At 32.6% G+C, this 19713-nt stretch overlaps 1 protein-coding gene across 1 annotated transcript in view; it reads right to left on the bottom strand.

The window, feature by feature from the left end:
- Nucleotides 1-19713, bottom strand: part of LOC139529002 (uncharacterized) — a 79202-nt gene that overhangs the window by 16295 nt on the left and 43194 nt on the right. The window contains exons 4-5 of the mRNA XM_071325240.1: nucleotides 8796-8840; nucleotides 6303-6395 (exon numbers count right to left, since the gene is read on the bottom strand). Of these exons, the coding sequence (XP_071181341.1) occupies nucleotides 6303-6395; nucleotides 8796-8840 (138 nt within the window). The remainder of the gene's footprint in view (nucleotides 1-6302; nucleotides 6396-8795; nucleotides 8841-19713) is intronic.

Genomic DNA, 19713 nt, shown 5'->3' with positions numbered 1-19713 from the left:
GCGTACTAAATTATAATCCTGGTACATTTGATAACTATTTACACCACTGGGTCGATGCCACTGCTGGTGGACGTGTCGTCCCCGAGGGTATCACCAGCCCAGTAGTCAACACTTCGGTGTTGACATGAATATTAATAATGTGGTCATTTTGTTTTATAAATTTCCTGTTAACAAAAGTTAAAATTTTTCGAAAAACTAAGGATTTTCTTATTCCAGGCATAGATTTCCTTAGCCGTATTTGGCACAACTTTTTGAAATTTTGGATCCCCAATGCTCTTCAACTTTGTAATTGTTTGGCTTTATAAATATTTTGATATGAGCGTCACTGATGAGTCTTATGTAGACGAAACGCGCGTCTGGCGTACTAAATTATAATCCTGGTACATTTGATAACTATTTACACCACTGGGTCGATGCCACTGCTGGTGGACGTTTCGTCCCCGAGGGTATCACCAGCCCAGTAGTCAACACTTCGGTGTTGACATGAATATTAATAATGTGGTCATTTTGTTTTATAAATTTCCTGTTAACAAAAGTTAAAATTTTTCGAAAAACTAAGGATTTTCTTATTCCAGGCATAGATTTCCTTAGCCGTATTTGGCACAACTTTTTGAAATTTTGGATCCCCAATGCTCTTCAACTTTGTAATTGTTTGGCTTTATAAATATTTTGATATGAGCGTCACTGATGAGTCTTATGTAGACGAAACGCGCGTCTGGCGTACTAAATTATAATCCTGGTACATTTGATAACTATTTACACCACTGGGTCGATGCCACTGCTGGTGGACGTGTCGTCCCCGAGGGTATCACCAGCCCAGTAGTCAACACTTCGGTGTTGACATGAATATTAATAATGTGGTCATTTTGTTTTATAAATTTCCTGTTAACAAAAGTTAAAATTTTTCGAAAAACTAAGGATTTTCTTATTCCAGGCATAGATTTCCTTACCCGTATTTGGCACAACTTTTTGAAATTTTGGATCCCCAATGCTCTTCAACTTTGTAATTGTTTGGCTTTATAAATATTTTGATATGAGCGTCACTGATGAGTCTTATGTAGACGAAAAGCGCGTCTGGCGTACTAAATTATAATCCTGGTACATTTGATAACTATTTACACCACTGGGTCGATGCCACTGCTGGTGGACGTTTCGTCCCCGAGGGTATCACCAACCCAGTAGTCAACACTTCGGTGTTGACATGAATATTAATAATGTGGTCATTTTGTTTTATAAATTTCCTGTTAACAAAAGTTAAAATTTTTCGAAAAACTAAGGATTTTCTTATTCCAGGCATAGATTTCCTTAGCCGTATTTGGCACAACTTTTTGAAATTTTGGATCCCCAATGCTCTTCAACTTTGTAATTGTTTGGCTTTATAAATATTTTGATATGAGCGTCACTGATGAGTCTTATGTAGACGAAACGCGCGTCTGGTGTACTAAATTATAATCCTGGTACATTTGATAACTATTTACACCACTGGGTCGATGCCACTGCTGGTGGACGTTTCGTCCCCGAGGGTATCACCAGCCCAGTAGTCAACACTTCGGTGTTGACATGAATATTAATAATGTGGTCATTTTGTTTTATAAATTTCCTGTTAACAAAAGTTAAAATTTTTCGAAAAACTAAGGATTTTCTTATTCCAGGCATAGATTTCCTTAGCCGTATTTGGCACAACTTTTTGAAATTATGGATCCCCAATGCTCTTCAACTTTGTAATTGTTTGGCTTTATAAATATTTTGATATGAGCGTCACTGATGAGTCTTATGTAGACGAAAAGCGCGTCTGGCGTACTAAATTATAATCCTGGTACATTTGATAACTATTTACACCACTGGGTCGATGCCACTGCTGGTGGACGTTTCGTCCCCGAGGGTATCACCAGCCCAGTAGTCAACACTTCGGTGTTGACATGAATATTAATAATGTGGTCATTTTGTTTTATAAATTTCCTGTTAACAAAAGTTAAAATTTTTCGAAAAACTAAGGATTTTCTTATTCCAGGCATAGATTTCCTTAGCCGTATTTGGCACAACTTTTTGAAATTTTGGATCCCCAATGCTCTTCAACTTTGTAATTGTTTGGCTTTATAAATATTTTGATATGAGCGTCACTGATGAGTCTTATGTAGACGAAACGCGCGTCTGGCGTACTAAATTATAATCCTGGTACATTTGATAACTATTTACACCACTGGGTCGATGCCACTGCTGGTGGACGTGTCGTCCCCGAGGGTATCACCAGCCCAGTAGTCAACACTTCGGTGTTGACATGAATTTTAATAATGTGGTCATTTTGTTTTATAAATTTCCTGTTAACAAAAGTTAAAATTTTTCGAAAAACTAAGGATTTTCTTATTCCAGGCATAGATTTCCTTACCCGTATTTGGCACAACTTTTTGAAATTTTGGATCCCCAATGCTCTTCAACTTTGTAATTGTTTGGCTTTATAAATATTTTGATATGAGCGTCACTGATGAGTCTTATGTAGACGAAACGCGCGTCTGGCGTACTAAATTATAATCCTGGTACATTTGATAACTATTTACACCACTGGGTCGATGCCACTGCTGGTGGACGTTTCGTCCCCGAGGGTATCACCAGCCCAGTAGTCAACACTTCGGTGTTGACATGAATATTAATAATGTGGTCATTTTGTTTTATAAATTTCCTGTTAACAAAAGTTAAAATTTTTCGAAAAACTAAGGATTTTCTTATTCCAGGCATAGATTTCCTTAGCCGTATTTGGCACAACTTTTTGAAATTTTGGATCCCCAATGCTCTTCAACTTTGTAATTGTTTGGCTTTATAAATATTTTGATATGAGCGTCACTGATGAGTCTTATGTAGACGAAACGCGCGTCTGGCGTACTAAATTATAATCCTGGTACATTTGATAACTATTTACACCACTGGGTCGATGCCACTGCTGGTGGACGTTTCGTCCCCGAGGGTATCACCAGCCCAGTAGTCAACACTTCGGTGTTGACATGAATATTTATAATGTGGTCATTTTGTTTTATAAATTTCCTGTTAACAAAAGTTAAAATTTTTCGAAAAACTAAGGATGTTCTTATTCCAGGCATAGATTTCCTTAGCCGTATTTGGCACAACTTTTTGAAATTTTTGAACCCCAAATGCTCTTCAACTTTGTAATTGTTTGGCTTTATAAATATTTTGATATGAGCGTCACTGATGAGTCTTATGTAGACGAAACGCGCGTCTGGCGTACTAAATTATAATCCTGGTACATTTGATAACTATTTACACCACTGGGTCGATGCCACTGCTGGTGGACGTTTCGTCCCCGAGGGTATCACCAGCCCAGTAGTCAACACTTCGGTGTTGACATGAATATTAATAATGTGGTCATTTTGTTTTATAAATTTCCTGTTAACAAAAGTTAAAATTTTTCGAAAAACTAAGGATTTTCTTATTCCAGGCATAGATTTCCTTAGCCGTATTTGGCACAACTTTTTGAAATTTTGGATCCCCAATGCTCTTCAACTTTGTAATTGTTTGGCTTTATAAATATTTTGATATGAGCGTCACTGATGAGTCTTATGTAGACGAAACGCGCGTCTGGCGTACTAAATTATAATCCTGGTACATTTGATAACTATTTACACCACTGGGTCGATGCCACTGCTGGTGGACGTTTCGTCCCCGAGGGTATCACCAGCCCAGTAGTCAACACTTCGGTGTTGACATGAATATTAATAATGTGGTCATTTTGTTTTATAAATTTCCTGTTAACAAAAGTTAAAATTTTTCGAAAAACTAAGGATTTTCTTATTCCAGGCATAGATTTCCTTAGCCGTATTTGGCACAACTTTTTGAAATTTTGGATCCCCAATGCTCTTCAACTTTGTAATTGTTTGGCTTTATAAATATTTTGATATGAGCGTCACTGATGAGTCTTATGTAGACTAAACGCGCGTCTGGCGTACTAAATTATAATCCTGGTACATTTGATAACTATTTACACCACTGGGTCGATGCCACTGCTGGTGGACGTTTCGTCCCCGAGGGTATCACCAGCCCAGTAGTCAACACTTCGGTGTTGACATAAATATTAATAATGTGGTCATTTTGTTTTATAAATTTCCTGTTAACAAAAGTTAAAATTTTTCGAAAAACTAAGGATTTTCTTATTCCAGGCATAGATTTCCTTAGCCGTATTTGGCACAACTTTTTGAAATTTTGGATCCCCAATGCTCTTCAACTTTGTAATTGTTTGGCTTTATAAATATTTTGATATGAGCGTCACTGATGAGTCTTATGTAGACGAAACGCGCGTCTGGCGTACTAAATTATAATCCTGGTACATTTGATAACTATTTACACCACTGGGTCGATGCCACTGCTGGTGGACGTTTCGTCCCCGAGGGTATCACCAGCCCAGTAGTCAACACTTCGGTGTTGACATGAATATTAATAATGTGGTCATTTTGTTTTATAAATTTCCTGTTAACAAAAGTTAAAATTTTTCGAAAAACTAAGGATGTTCTTATTCCAGGCATAGATTTCCTTAGACGTATTTGGCACAACTTTTTGAAATTTTGGATCCCCAATGCTCTTCAACTTTGTAATTGTTTGGCTTTATAAATATTTTGATATGAGCGTCACTGATGAGTCTTATGTAGACTAAACGCGCGTCTGGCGTACTAAATTATAATCCTGGTACATTTGATAACTATTTACACCACTGGGTCGATGCCACTGCTGGTGGACGTTTCGTCCCCGAGGGTATCACCAGCCCAGTAGTCAACACTTCGGTGTTGACATGAATATTAATAATGTGGTCATTTTGTTTTATAAATTTCCTGTTAACAAAAGTTAAAATTTTTCGAAAAACTAAGGATTTTCTTATTCCAGGCATAGATTTCCTTAGCCGTATTTGGCACAACTTTTTGAAATTTTGGATCCCAATGCTCTTCAACTTTGTAATTGTTTGGCTTTATAAATATTTTGATATGAGCGTCACTGATGAGTCTTATGTAGACGAAACGCGCGTCTGGCGTACTAAATTATAATCCTGGTACATTTGATAACTATTTACACCACTGGGTCGATGCCACTGCTGGTGGACGTTTCGTCCCCGAGGGTATCACCAGCCCAGTAGTCAACACTTCGGTGTTGACATGAATATTAATAATGTGGTCATTTTATTTTATAAATTTCCTGTTAACAAAAGTTAAAATTTTCCGAAAAACTAAGGATTTTCTTATTCCAGGCATAGATTTCCTTAGCCGTATTTGGCACAACTTTTTGAAATTTTGGATCCCCAATGCTCTTCAACTTTGTAATTGTTTGGATTTATAAATATTTTGATATGAGCGTCACTGATGAGTCTTATGTAGACGAAACGCGCGTCTGGCGTACTAAATTATAATCCTGGTACATTTGATAACTATATATGATAATGTTTCTTTATTGTAGCGATAAATTATCAAAACTTCACGTTGTCTCTAAAATTAAAATGCGGGACTACAATGACGGTTTCTTTTACACCTATCATCGATTGAACTTTAAAAAATAAATTTCCAAATCGGCAACAAAAAACTATTCGACGAATAAAGTTTTGAAGTAAATCATAGATTGCATGTTTATCAAGGAAAATAATGACCTCACACAGGTCATAATTGTATGCCTTGGAGCATATATCATTGAAACATGGTATCGTCCGGGTTGATTCTGAAAAAGAATGACCTGTCGTTCTGAAAGAAAATAATGCCATATAGGTATATAAGAGGTGGAGATTTTTGTGAAAGTTAAAGAACAATAACCACGAACGACAATAGAAGACGGACGCCAAGTGATCAGAAAACCTCTCTCAGTCCTTTTGGCAAGGTGAGCTAAAAAGAACAATGTTTCCCTGAAAAGAGTCGTATTGCAGCAGGGTTGATTTTGCTTTTACGTCGACAAAGATTAATTCAGATAGGATTTGAATAATAATCAGGTAATGAACCTTATGCGTGATTGTCTCCTCAGCAAATGCTCATGGTTATACACTCTTGATTACGAATCATTGATAAAGTATAGTGAATATAGAACCATCTTTTTAGACTGAGAATATTTTTACTGACAAATTCTACATAATCAAGACCGTATACAATGGTATATGCAGATTTCATTTTTATTTATTTACCTAATTTACCCCTTTTTCCGTAATATATTTATTTTAAACAGAAATAAATTACTTCATTTCATTCGTTAAATTTCCAGCTTTAAGTAAGATACATGTAGCAATGTTCTTCTCTTAGAAATAAGTAGTCTAGTTAAATTTCATCTACCTTTATTGGTGACACTTTTATATCCATTTATTTCGACATCATCTTTAACATTTGTTGGTTTTGCTTTAAATTGGCTTCTTTTAATATTGTCTACTGAAAAATAATCATATTTCTAAGTGAATTGATAACATTCTTATCTTAATCAAAGCAGTCTTCTCATATTTTTCATAAAACTTTGAATATTAAAAAGTGCAAAATTTAATACAGGAAAACAAAACACTGCAAATATGTTAAAACTAAATATTTTACTAAACAATTCTCTCAGTGATACAAGTGATATTTATCACAATGTGACGTGCTTCTTTCGCCTTGTAAACAACACCGTTATAAAATTCTAGATATATCAATACTTAGCGCAGACTCAGAGATATACATACTAATGGATGTTACATTCACCCCATTACCTTTCACCTGAATCCACATGTATCGCAAACTATTTGCAAACGCTATGCCGATTTTACGTTTTACAAATTGCATTTCAAAAACGACTACAGAACTTTTATTCTTATTCGGATGCATAGCAACAACAACAACAACTAAAAATTACAAGCTGTTCTCGGCGAAATAAACAAAATCCAAATAAATTAGAATTCCGCGAAAGTCCATAAATGCTTTTGGCGTCGATAAGGCCTTCAAAACATGACGTCATACAAATGAAAACACTTAAGCTGAAGGGTTTTCCGGTACGTGAATCATCAAAATTCGTATACTATTGCATTAAATTACATTTTGGAGGTAGTTTTTGTTTTGTTTTGTTTTCTATTGCATTATTCGCATATTTATCGATTTCAGCAAGTCAACCTTAGTTACGAAATGTCAACTTTGGATTTGACGGTAGCTTACGAGAATCAAAAATGGCAAATGTTGGGATTGAAAATTTAAAGAATTAAAAACAATTTTTCCAGCTGTTATTTACGAAATAGTTTATGCAGGCTTCAGATTTATTAGAATGTATATGCATTATTTAACAGAGAGTAGAAAGGAACAACCCCACATACGGAATACCCATTCTTGATTCATTTTTTTTTCTGACTGTATTTGTCCTATTACAATCGAAATAATTCATGGAAGCCTGGGTCGTGATATTCGTCAATTGTATCCCTTGCAAACGCTAAGGAAAAAAATCGAATATCACGGCCCAGGTCATGTATTAATTATCAAAAAATCCATAAATTATTTCTCAATTAAAATATGTAGTGAGCTTGTACTGTATATTTGAAGTCTGATAGTCTTCTACATATTTGCTATATAATAAAATACTTACAAATTCCGCTACAGAAAGAAAGATTTCTTTCTTGCAATTTCTAGCGACTTATAGATTGATAAATGTTTAAAACGTGTGTAGAATATATTTGATAAATTTAAGTTTTAAAACTTTGATATCTGAAAGAAAATATTGTTACAAAGAATAGAATTATACGATGAATCCTGATCTGTATACAAAACGTACTAGTTATTACTGATACCACTGAAACAGAAGTTTGATCATTCGATCATCATCGTGCATTAGATGTAGAAAGAAGGATATATTCTTTATAAAATAGAGACAAAAGATACCAAGGGGATATTCAATTGATTATATGATTGGCGATTGCTTTACGACGCGTCACCACAAGGTTATATCGAGGGATATACAATCTCAAAAGTAGAAAATCAACTGACAACGTTATGGCAAACTTAAAACACTAGAAAAAAAACCCACCAAAATACCGAGGAAGATTGAATACGGAAAGTACGAGATCAAATGGCAAAATGAAAAGCTCAAACTTATCTAGTAAATGGATAACAACAGTCATATTCCTGGATTGGTACAGACATTTTCCTAAAAAGAAGATTGTGGATTAAACCTGGTATTGTAGCTAGCTAAACCTCTCACTTGTATGACAATCGCATAGGAAAAGACCAAACGATAAACAATAGTATACAGTATAACACACAAATTTAACAACAAAGATTGATCAACATATATTTATCTTCCTTACATGTCTTTTCGTCAATTTGTTTTATCCTACAATATTGAACTTATTATTCTGGGTCAAATATGACTCTGACCGCATCTACTCCTTTATTTCTGCTACAAGATACGTTTCCATCAATTGTATCTTTTATATACATGATATAGATAAAATAGAAAACCTTCATGTAAATATAAAAAAGAAGATGTGGTATTATTGCCAATTAGACAACTCTCCATAAGGGACAAAATGACAGAGAAATTAACGACTGTAGGTCCCCGTTCGGCCTTCAACAATGGGCAAAGCCCATACCACATAGTCAGCTATGAAAGGCCCCGAACTGACAAATGTAAAATAATACAAACGAGAAAATTAACGGCCTAATTTATGTACAAAACAAATTAACGAAAAACAAATATTTAATACATCAACAAACGACAACTACTGAATTAAAGGCTCCTGACTTGGGAAAGGCCCATACATACTGTTTTATTTGTTTCAGTTAATTTCAATACAGTAATCAATAAAAAATAGTTACACAAACTAGATGTACTTGCGTCACCACTTAGCTTCAACCTTTTGACTGAAATATAATAAAAAAAACTCTGTTAGACACATTAGATATATAATCTATGCATAAACAGTCAAATATTCAAAGTGTAAAGCCTATTTCGGCCTCTTCAATTCGAACATAATAAAAGTATTATAAATCTAATAATGTTTTTAACTTGTTTTCTAACATGTTGGCAAACGGTTTTCCCAACAGTTTACCTGTTCAATAACCGAGGATCTTGAGCACAATCACAACCATCACCAGCCATGGGTCAAATAATATATTATATGCATGCAGGTACAGATTAGCTCGAAGTATTGTCTTCCGAAACAAAAGCAAATAAGCTATGTCATTCAGACCTTTTTTTTTTACATTTTTGTTCTTTTCAAAAATCAGAACAATGGTTAAATAGCTGTTTGACAAACAACAATTTTGATCATTGAGAAGCTTACTATTACTTTTACAACACAACGTAATTAAAACATTTAGCTGACTTTACAGAGTTATCTCCCTGTAGTGTTAGGTATCACCTTAAATGTCAAATTTCATAATTTCAAATTTCCGTTTTTTTTAGCGTTAGAAACAAATACTTTTGTTTGACCGTTAAAGAGGATCTGATGAAGGTTCTTTCAGGAAACAGATTGCCCTTGCATCTGAAACATTTGCTGTATGAAATCTTCCCTGATGTACACTTACTGATGCCAAATGAAGGAGAGCAATATTTCTTGTTGGCAGGTTAAGTACCTTGGACTTGCATTAAGCGACTGTGAACCTTAATTTATATTATATTATTTTCTATTTATATTCTGTTTTTGTTATTTATTTCACCATTTTTAAAGTTTAAATGTAATTGCATGTTTTGCTGTTTTGCTTTTGATTGTATGTTATACATTTATATAATGTACGTTTTGATAATGTACTGATCGATTTGAAAAAAAGAGGGAGGTATGACATTAAAAAAGTTAGGTTTTTTTTGTCACACTTTCATGTGTCTGTCCTGATCAATAGCCTTGTCTTTCTATATAATTATAATTTAATTTTGGATGTAACGCGTCTTCTGATTGGCTGACGTTGTTTTTTATCAGCCCATAGACATAATTTAGTCATGTGACCGTGACGTCATCAACGTTTTTTCATGGTTTTCTACGGTTTAAAATGGAATTTAGAATTAAATTATAAGAAATGACTGTAATATTTTTTCTGTCTATTCGAAATAACATAAAAAATGTGGTGCACACTGTTAAATAACCCGCTACGCGCGTTATTCAGTGTGCACCAATTTTTTTATACAGCTTCCAAAACCCCTAGTGCATGTAGTTCATGTCCAGCTGTAGTGCGCACGAAAAAGAAATTCAGAAATGCTCTAAACACTGCATGAAATGATTAGTTTAAGGAATCAATAAACTACTTGAAAATCAGTTGTAAGTTCCGAGTTTATTATTTTCCTGGTAGTTTATTGGTCAAGTAAACGCAATATTTAATAGTAGTTTACAAATGGTTTACTGGATGCAGTAAGTTCACGAATCGACAACTGATTTACTGTCCAGTATTTTTCAAATTTATTGAAGTTTAATAGACATACAACTTCAAATTTAATGTAGAGGATACATGTATAACATGATTTACTACACATTAAAGTCAAAGATATTCCAAACAGAAAGCTGTTTACTGTGGTTTTAATTCTGATTAAACATCGAGTTGCAAATTTAATACAACAATAAACTTTCATTTAATGCAAATTGAAATCAGATTCAACTCCAAGTTTAAAGATTTAATGTGTGATATAACTAGATTTACTTCAAATTGAAACTCATTTTGACTCCATATGCTATAAACAAATATGTGTATTATTCGTGTTTGTTGCACTAAATATATGCCAATTGATATGCAAATGCACTACAGAAAACAGTTTTCATCAATATATATCCAATAACAGTTCTTACAAACTCTATCATAATACATGACATATTTGTTTATTGAAAAATTCGCCAGTATTACAAATGAAGCCATAATTGTGCACTCTAAGTTGCCTCAACCAATAATTCGAATCAAAGACTCATGATTGCCTCAAAATATGAGATAATTACAGTGAGAGAAACAAGCTGTCTGTAATGGGGAATTCACTTTGCCTGACTAAAGCGAAAACCTGAATAAAAAAACACAATTGTATAACGTATTAACTAAATTTATTCTTTATTTTCAATTTACAAATACATGACATATCAAAGATCTAACATTCCTTTCTATAATAATTTGAAAACAAGAACAATATCTGCATACATATTGAATTAAACAACTCTAATTTTGTGCGTTTTTGATTTTTTTGTTATACTGAGCGGTTTTAAGGAACAATAAAACATACATAAAACATAACATTTAAATATAATAAATATTACGAGAAGAATCCTATTGTTGTGGTTTGGGAACAGTATATCTAACATATATATGTTCCTGTTGTGGTGGATTCTATTTTATGACCTAATTGATCCTAATTTTAAACTAACAATTGTTTTAATAGAAAGAGTTAGTTCCCTTTGAATACAAAAGTTTGAGCTGAATAATGAAATCCAACGTAATTTGGAGGGTTTAAAAAGCACCCAATTATATGCAACCGGTTACCCCGTTCTTATAAAAAATAATAATTATACGAAAATTATCATACTATGTTTTTATAAGAATCTAAATAATTATGAACGTATTTATAAAAATTTAAGTTAAACATGTTAAAACAAAACCTTCTAAATATCCCGCTGCTGTACCGTAATTATATTTTATTTCATTACAACACCCGATATCCCAAAGTGAATGTTGTTTATTCTCTTCTTTTGATTTATTTTGATTTTTTGTAATTGCTAATTACTTCACTCTTAATCTTCACATATATAATTATATTCAAAATATCCATCTTATCACTTTTCAACTGACAAAACTTGTAAACTAATAAGTGTAAATCATTCGTTTATATGAGTTTGTAACGTTTAAATAAGGTTACAATTAAAGCAAAATTCTGTTTATAGTATGTCTGCACTTTAAACATACCTTCATTAAACTTCAAAAATTTCTTCATTTTTTTTAAAGATACGAAAATTGTTCTTATTCTAACAAGAGTTGTTTCCCTTTTATTGTTCAATCACATAAAATTATGTGTCCCTAGTCACGTACATGCATGTGTATATGTTTAAAATATTATATTTGATTATGCTTGCTTGGACACCAATGAGCAAAATACACAATGAAGAGTTTCACAAAGACAAGGATTTTTAATGTAAAATCAGATGTTGTCTACATGCATTGTATAATTGCTTACATAAGGATAGCAGATTCACTTTTATTACTACTACATGGCTTTTTCATAAATTGTATAATCACGCACAAAAGAAACATTAAAAATATTGAAATTTAATTTATCCGAAGTTTCTTACTATTTCGAAGAATTTCCATTTTGTCTTAAACAATTTAATACTGTGTGTGTGCAAATACAATAAACTTCTTGTTTACGCAGGAGCACATCATATATTAAACAAAAACAACGTCCGTGATGTTAGGTTTCAAATCAAAAAGGTTATAATTTTGTTTTGCCAATGATATGTTATTTATAATTTTGCCTATTACTACAGTATTGTTGTTTCAAGAAGCACTTTAAATTAACTATTTGTATCAAAACATCCTCCTACGACCCGCTTGTTGTTGTTGAAGACGGTATGCTGACATGAGGGTGTATTTTAAAACAAATACTAGATATATGATCTGTTTAGGAAATAGCCATGTCCTTAACATTTTACAGTATTTTACCTTTTCTATTTTTTTTTAACCTTGATTGTATATTACAAATTCGTTTATGTGCTGGCGTTGTTGTGGTAGTAAATAGAAAAATAGAAACGGTAAATTAACCAATTAGCATGTATCTAATATTTAAGAATAACCAAATAAAACGTTGTTGTAAATGCAACGCAGTTAGTTCCCCTGGATGCATCTTTTGCAATCAAAGGGAGGTAAACTCTACGAACATAGGGATACAATTTTGGATCATACTAAGCAAAACTAGATGTATGCTAAACAGTTACAACATATGCTAATTTTTGCAAAAATTAAAACCCTGACAGTACTGATAATGCAAAGGAATATAAATAATTCCGAATAATATACGAATGATTAAACAGTTTAATAGCATAATACACCATATTTGATGTTTATGAAAATAAGGAGATGTGGCATATTTGCCAATGAGACAACTAAGATTAAACTATATATATATATATATAGAGTCTATAAGAATCTACCAACCAGTATCGGTATTGTTACACAATCTTTCAGACTCATATATATATATATATATATATATATATATATATATATATATATATATATACATATATATACATATATCCATCAAAATTCAGATGAAGTGGATTTAAGTTATAGGCAACCGCACAGAACGTCCTTCAACCATGAGAAAACCCCTATACCGTATAGTCGGCTAGAATAAGTCCCGACATAAAAACTATGAAACAATTAAATTGAGAAAACCAAAAGCCTTATTTCTTAATAACCCCAAAATTGTTAAATTATGTACGAGGAAAATAGGAATTTGCAATGTAAAAGAAGTTATATGATAATGGAAAGGGGAGTAAAGAATTAGTTTCAACTTCTTGAAATTTGACCTAAACATAGTCTTTTTTAATAAATGATTTATTAGCGATATATCCAACCTCAGATTACATTTTTACTGTTGTCTCAAATGTCTGCACAAAAGTAATGTATAGTAACTTTCCTCGTTATCCGATAATTCAGTGAACAAATGCAAAGACGAAAAAAGAATAGAATAACTTGAATATAAAATTAATGCTATATTTTGCAAATTTGCTTTAAACCACTCCTAACTATATGTATACTATAAAAATAACTCTCATTAAGAATGGGGTCAAATGTAATTTAACTAGACTTTAAATTGCAAAAAAACATAACAAATTAAATTCTCATAAATTAGAAGTAGAAAATATTTTAAATTCGAGTTATTCGTTATTTAATTCCAACTAAAAAACTTTTTATAAATTCTGATAAACTTGAAATATATTGTATTGTAAATTTACTTTAATGTGAATTAATTTTTAAATCGAATCAATTCAGTATTTTCTGACAAACTTGTAGTATAATTTGCCTTAAATTTCAAATATATTTCTAAACTTCAGTAGAAAGAAATTTATTGAAAAATTAAATGTTAGTAAACGCATGCGTTCATGCAGTGAAATTTGCCTTTCAAGGCAGTGATTCGTGGTTAGTCATATGTGAATTGCGGCCGTTTTGACTTAGAAGTAGATATGGTCCTGAGCTGTTTCATTTTTTTTGCAGGTTGTCTGATTTTTTAATTTTTCCTGTTGATCATTTGTGCATCTTACAGTTTCTCTCAATTTAATATTGTTTATACAAAATAACAATGGCAATAACTCCTTAAATGAATACACTTCTAGTTCTGGTATTGTTACTTCCATAGTAAAGAATGTCCTCCCCACTGGTCATTTTCACAAAAATCTGTTTAACCTATTAATGTATCTACTATTATTCTTTCAAATAATACCCAAAAAGAATAACAGGATTGTTTAACAGTGTGTAAGGATGAGAACGTCTAGAAGGATTCGACTGTTAATGTCAGCAGCAATGTTGTTCTATTTGTAAATATTATCTTACTGATCCATTGTACTATTCACATCACCACTATAATGTGTAAATAACCATAAGGGGTACACACATCGTGTTTCAAGGTTTAAGACTCTTAGAGGGAGTCAATTGTATTATGTCGGTTATTAACTCATGTCCTCCTAATGATTTTTGATTCAATTTTACACTCTGTATATTATAGTTTTAAAGATGATAGCTGAACAAAACTAGTAACAACATGTTTAATAATGTCATGCGTCCGAAGCGCTTTTCTAGATTTACCTTAATGAGGAACGCTCAAAGCCAAACATTTGAAATCCGCCAATGTATAAGTACCGGAACTGTTGAAGAGTTATATGACAACAATACCTAAATAATGGCTTAATTCATCTAAAGTGAACTATGCCTGAGGGAGTTGAAACCTTATTTTTTTAAGGATTTAAAATTTTGTAAACGGACAATTTTAGAAACGTTACTGACTATTGAGCTCAAGATACCCTCGGGGACTGATAGTCCACCACTAGAGGTATCAATACAGTGAAAATCGCTCATTTGCATTGATTTGATCATCACACATAAAAGTTCTATCCTATATCATGTATATTAGTTCTATCTTTTGACAGTACTAGTGTATACTGGTAGAATAAAATTAAAGAACCTATGTGAGCTCACATACCCCACGCACCCACATTTTCACTGAACAAACAAAATTTCATCAGAATCTTAGTTCAAAGACTAACCTTCCAAAATTCAAGTGATAAAAATTTTCTTGTTGATAAATATGCACATTAACATATTTTGTTCTCATTAGCTACAAAGTTTCACTAAATGCTATTGTATGGTTTCAGAGGAGTTGCGATTACCAACTGTTGCAGTAGTATATTTAGGTCAAAAGTTCAAACGGGCATATATAACTCCTAGGAAAAAATAATCATAATTTCCTGAAGATATGCACATCTACATAGTTTGACCTTATTATCTACAAGTGTTCATGAAAACATGTTGTGTTTTTTCAAAGGAGTTGTTATGACAAACCGCTGCAGTAGTATATTTAGGCAAGTGAATTCAAACTGAGCTAAACTCCTAGAAAAAATGAATCATAATTTCCTGTCGATATGCATATTTACTTAGTATGATCTTATTATCTAAAACGTTTCATGAAATTCTTTTGTTTGGTTTCAGAGGAGTTGCGATGACAAACTGTTGCAGTAGTATATTGAGGCAAATAAGTCCAAAGGGACGTAACTGCTAGAGACAAAAATCATAATAACATGTCGATACGATCTACATAGTATGTCCTTTTTATCTACGAATTTTTAAGAAATTATGTTGTGTTGTCTCAGAGGAGTTGCGATGACAAGAACAGGGCTAACTGACTGACAGACGGACCGGTCAATAGCATTATACCCGACTCAATACATTGCGCGTGGTATAATAAATGATATGATACTGAAAAGTAGATATGTAACATGTAATAGATATAGGGAGATGTGGTATGAGTGCCAATGAGACAACTCTCCATCCGAATAACAATTTTAAGAATAAACAATTATAGGCCAAGGTACGGCCTGTAACACGGAGCTTTGGCTCACACCGAACAACAAACTGTAAAGGGCCCAAAAATTACTAGTGTAAAACGGGAAAAATAACAGTCTAATCAATATAAAAAAACTCGAGAAACACGTATAAATTACATACACAAACGACAACTGCTGTATATCAGATTCCTCACAAAGGACAGGTGCAAACATTTGCAGCGAGATTCAACGTTTTCACGGGTAATAAGGTCTAAATATCGAGGAGCATTTTCACAGTGATTTTGTCATAGTTTGGTTAAGTTAGACATGGTTGTGTTAAGAGTTTTTCTAGACAATCAATGACAAAACAAAAACATTCGGTTGTTTCGCTGAAGGAACTTCTAAATGTAAAATCAAGCTGGTAAGTATCTTTGTTTACTGCTTTTATGTTAGTACATTTAATTTTTCATCATATAGTTATCATTTGACACAGAATAATGCTTGCGTATGTCTAAATTTATAAGTTGTTGTTCGTTACTAATGCACAAAGTACAGTTATTTTTTAAATGTCTGTTACATCCCATATTTCGTTATGGTATATATCTGTTGTCAATTATTCCTAAAAAAAACACACATTTGCACACAATTTAAGATTACAGAAAATTCTGTGTCATGGTTTGGTTCATTAGTGTCATGGTTTAGTTCATGTGAGACATGGTTCAGTTATGTGATTCCTGTCGTGAATGATGGAATATAAAAATAAACAGACATTATGTACAACCATTAAAATACTGTTAAACAATATTTTCGCTAATATTGTTTTTCGTGTTAAACTAATTCTATCCTATTTTGAGTCAATACAGTGTCGCTATTTTATTATGTTGTTGTTTTGTTCCAAGACTAGTAGATCTGAATTTTAAAAATTAACGATTATCTTCCACTTGCAAAAATACACCACTCGAGAAAATTAATCGTCTACAGTAAAGCTAAGATAAAATCATAATAACCATAATTATAGAACAAGCTCGAATAAAGATCACTAGAGTAGTATATTAATGAATTTCAATTATAGCAAATTTCTTTAAAAGTTGGTGTATTCGAAATACACTATGACATAAGAAAGCACATAGTAATATACAATTAGTAAATACAGTATGATTTTAAATGAGACAACTATCCACCCTAGACCAAATAACGTATATAATAGGTCACAATACGGCCTTCATAAATAAACAAGATTCATACCTCGTAGCAAGTTGTAAAAGGCTCCGACAAAATTAAAAACAAAGCAATTCAAATAAAAAATCTTTCAGCCTGACTTATGTTCAAAACAAAATAAATATGATACATATATACAGGAAAAAACGACAGCCAGTGCAGCACAGACTGTACACTTTATACAATGTCATACAGAATATGACGTAGTTTACATGTTTGCGGGCTCACAACCAGTCCCTTGTTTTAATCTGGGCATACAGGTTACATCACAACAAACTATAAAAAAAAATGTTGAATAGAACTAGACTGATCAGATCGAAACAGAAGTAACAACACAACAAAAGAAAGAACTGATCTGTAATTATATTCTTAGCCAAAAAACAACTGATAAAAAAAAATCTAAGACAAAAGGTTTCTTTTATCTATTTTAGAATGGAACACTGCTACCAATACTCAACTTATTGTCTGTGATTTCTCGCCTTGTAGGGTCAGAAACGAGGCTGTACACAGTTCAAATATACTAGTACTAAGAACAACAGTACATGTACGTGTATCATGGATTTTTTTTATTATGTTTTCAGTCACATTTAATAATGTACATTTTTTCATACTAAATACTAAACCGACAGAGCTTTTTCTGATATAATTGGAACTTTATGGCATACAAGAAAAACAGTTTAACGAGTTAAGTGGTACTGCATAATACATGTGTACAATATGAAAATTTACAATTATTTTTATTCGTTCGTACAAATAGACATTATGGACCTATTTCTAATTCGAACTTGGGATCTTTCATACGTTTAATAGTTATCAAAGGTACCAGGATTATAATTGAGTACGCCCGACGCGCGTTTCGTCTACATAAGACTCATCAGTGACGCTCATATCAAAATAGTTGTAAAGCCAAACAAATACAAAGTTGAAGAGCATTGAGGACCCAAAATTTCAAAAAGTTGTGCCAAATACGGCTAAGGTAACCTATTCCTGGGATAAGAAATAATTATTTTTTCGAAAAATTCAAAGTTTTGTACCAGGAAATTTATAAAAAAATGACCACATTATGGATATTCCTGTCGACACGGAAGTGTTGACTACTGGGCTGATGATACCCTCGGGGACGAAACGTCCACCAGCAGTGGCATCGACCAGTGGTGTGAATATTTATCAAAGTTACCAGGACTATTGTTAAACTACTACTTAATTGTCTATTCTTCTTACCAGTACACAATGTAAAATCAAAATCCTGATAATACATTGTTCAATTAAGGCCTTCGAAAATAGTGGAATTAAGTACCTTTGGAGTGTCAAGAACTTGTTGGAAGTACTAAATAAATTGCATGCTTATATTGGTGATTTTGAATCTGTTCAAAGTTTTGATTTTCTACCCTATATACCATATTGCCTCACATTCTCATTTAAAAGAAAATCACACACCTAATTAAATGGGCATTTAAAAAGTCAGAATGTGAATATATATAAATGAATGAATGAATAAATAGTTTATTAGAGTGCAACCTGAATATATACAATATAATGTACATTAAGTATTGACTTAATGATTCAGCCAGCCAAATAGGCTTATGATGCACTATCATGTTTTAACTTTACATATTACAGATATAAGAAAATGAGGTCAAAATTATAACATTTAAAAAATGTAGACATGCGTTTACTTCGATATTTACTATAGACAGATTAAACAGTTATATAAATTCACGTCTTATATTGGAACATTCTAAAATAAAGTTTGCTACAAGTTTGGTATAAGCATTTAAGAGTACTGTAATTGCTTCTTTTGGAGGTAGCTCATCAATGTAATTATAGAAGGTAACTCCCGTAACAGTTTGTTTCGTGCATCAGTATAACGATCACAATAGATGAGGAAATGTGTTCCATCTTCAATCGAACCTGAATTACACAATTTACATATACGTAGATTAGGTGGAAAGTTTCTGTAACGACCTTGTTCAATTTCTAGTGGAAAAGTTCCAGAACGAATCCTCGCAAGTGCTGAACGTTACACCCTTGATAAATGTCTTTTTACATATGGTTCCGTTGAGAATTCGGACTTAAAAGTTTTATACGTTCTCAGTTTTGGCATTGTTCGCACTTCATTACTCCATCTATCTTTGAAGTCATCTACACATTTACTTTTGACTGTTTCTCAAACGTAGTCTGTAGAAATATTCTCGCCACTTACGTACGTAGTTGATCAAATGCGTAAGATTACAAGTATTTAAAACTGACTTGATATTGTTAAACCAGGTATTTTTGTAGCGTGTAGAGGTTTCAATGTCCCAATAGAACACTTTACGACAAAGTCTATTGTCTGGCATTTTCATGAGGCGACACCATAGGCGTATCGCATTACACTGCGTATGAATATATACAGGTAGCCAACCCATATCCCCTAAGACAGCAGGAATCGGAGCACATTTTATGCCAAGGAATGTCATTATAGCTCTGTATTGTAGTCTCTCAAGTGAGTCAAAGCTCTTGATACCCCAAAT

Source organism: Mytilus edulis, chromosome 6 (genome assembly GCF_963676685.1).
Source record: "Mytilus edulis chromosome 6, xbMytEdul2.2, whole genome shotgun sequence".
In the NCBI taxonomy this organism is placed as follows: Eukaryota; Metazoa; Mollusca; class Bivalvia; order Mytilida; family Mytilidae; genus Mytilus; species Mytilus edulis.
The sequence above is the reverse complement of the archived record's forward strand: the minus strand, read 5'-3'. Positions and strand labels throughout refer to the sequence as shown.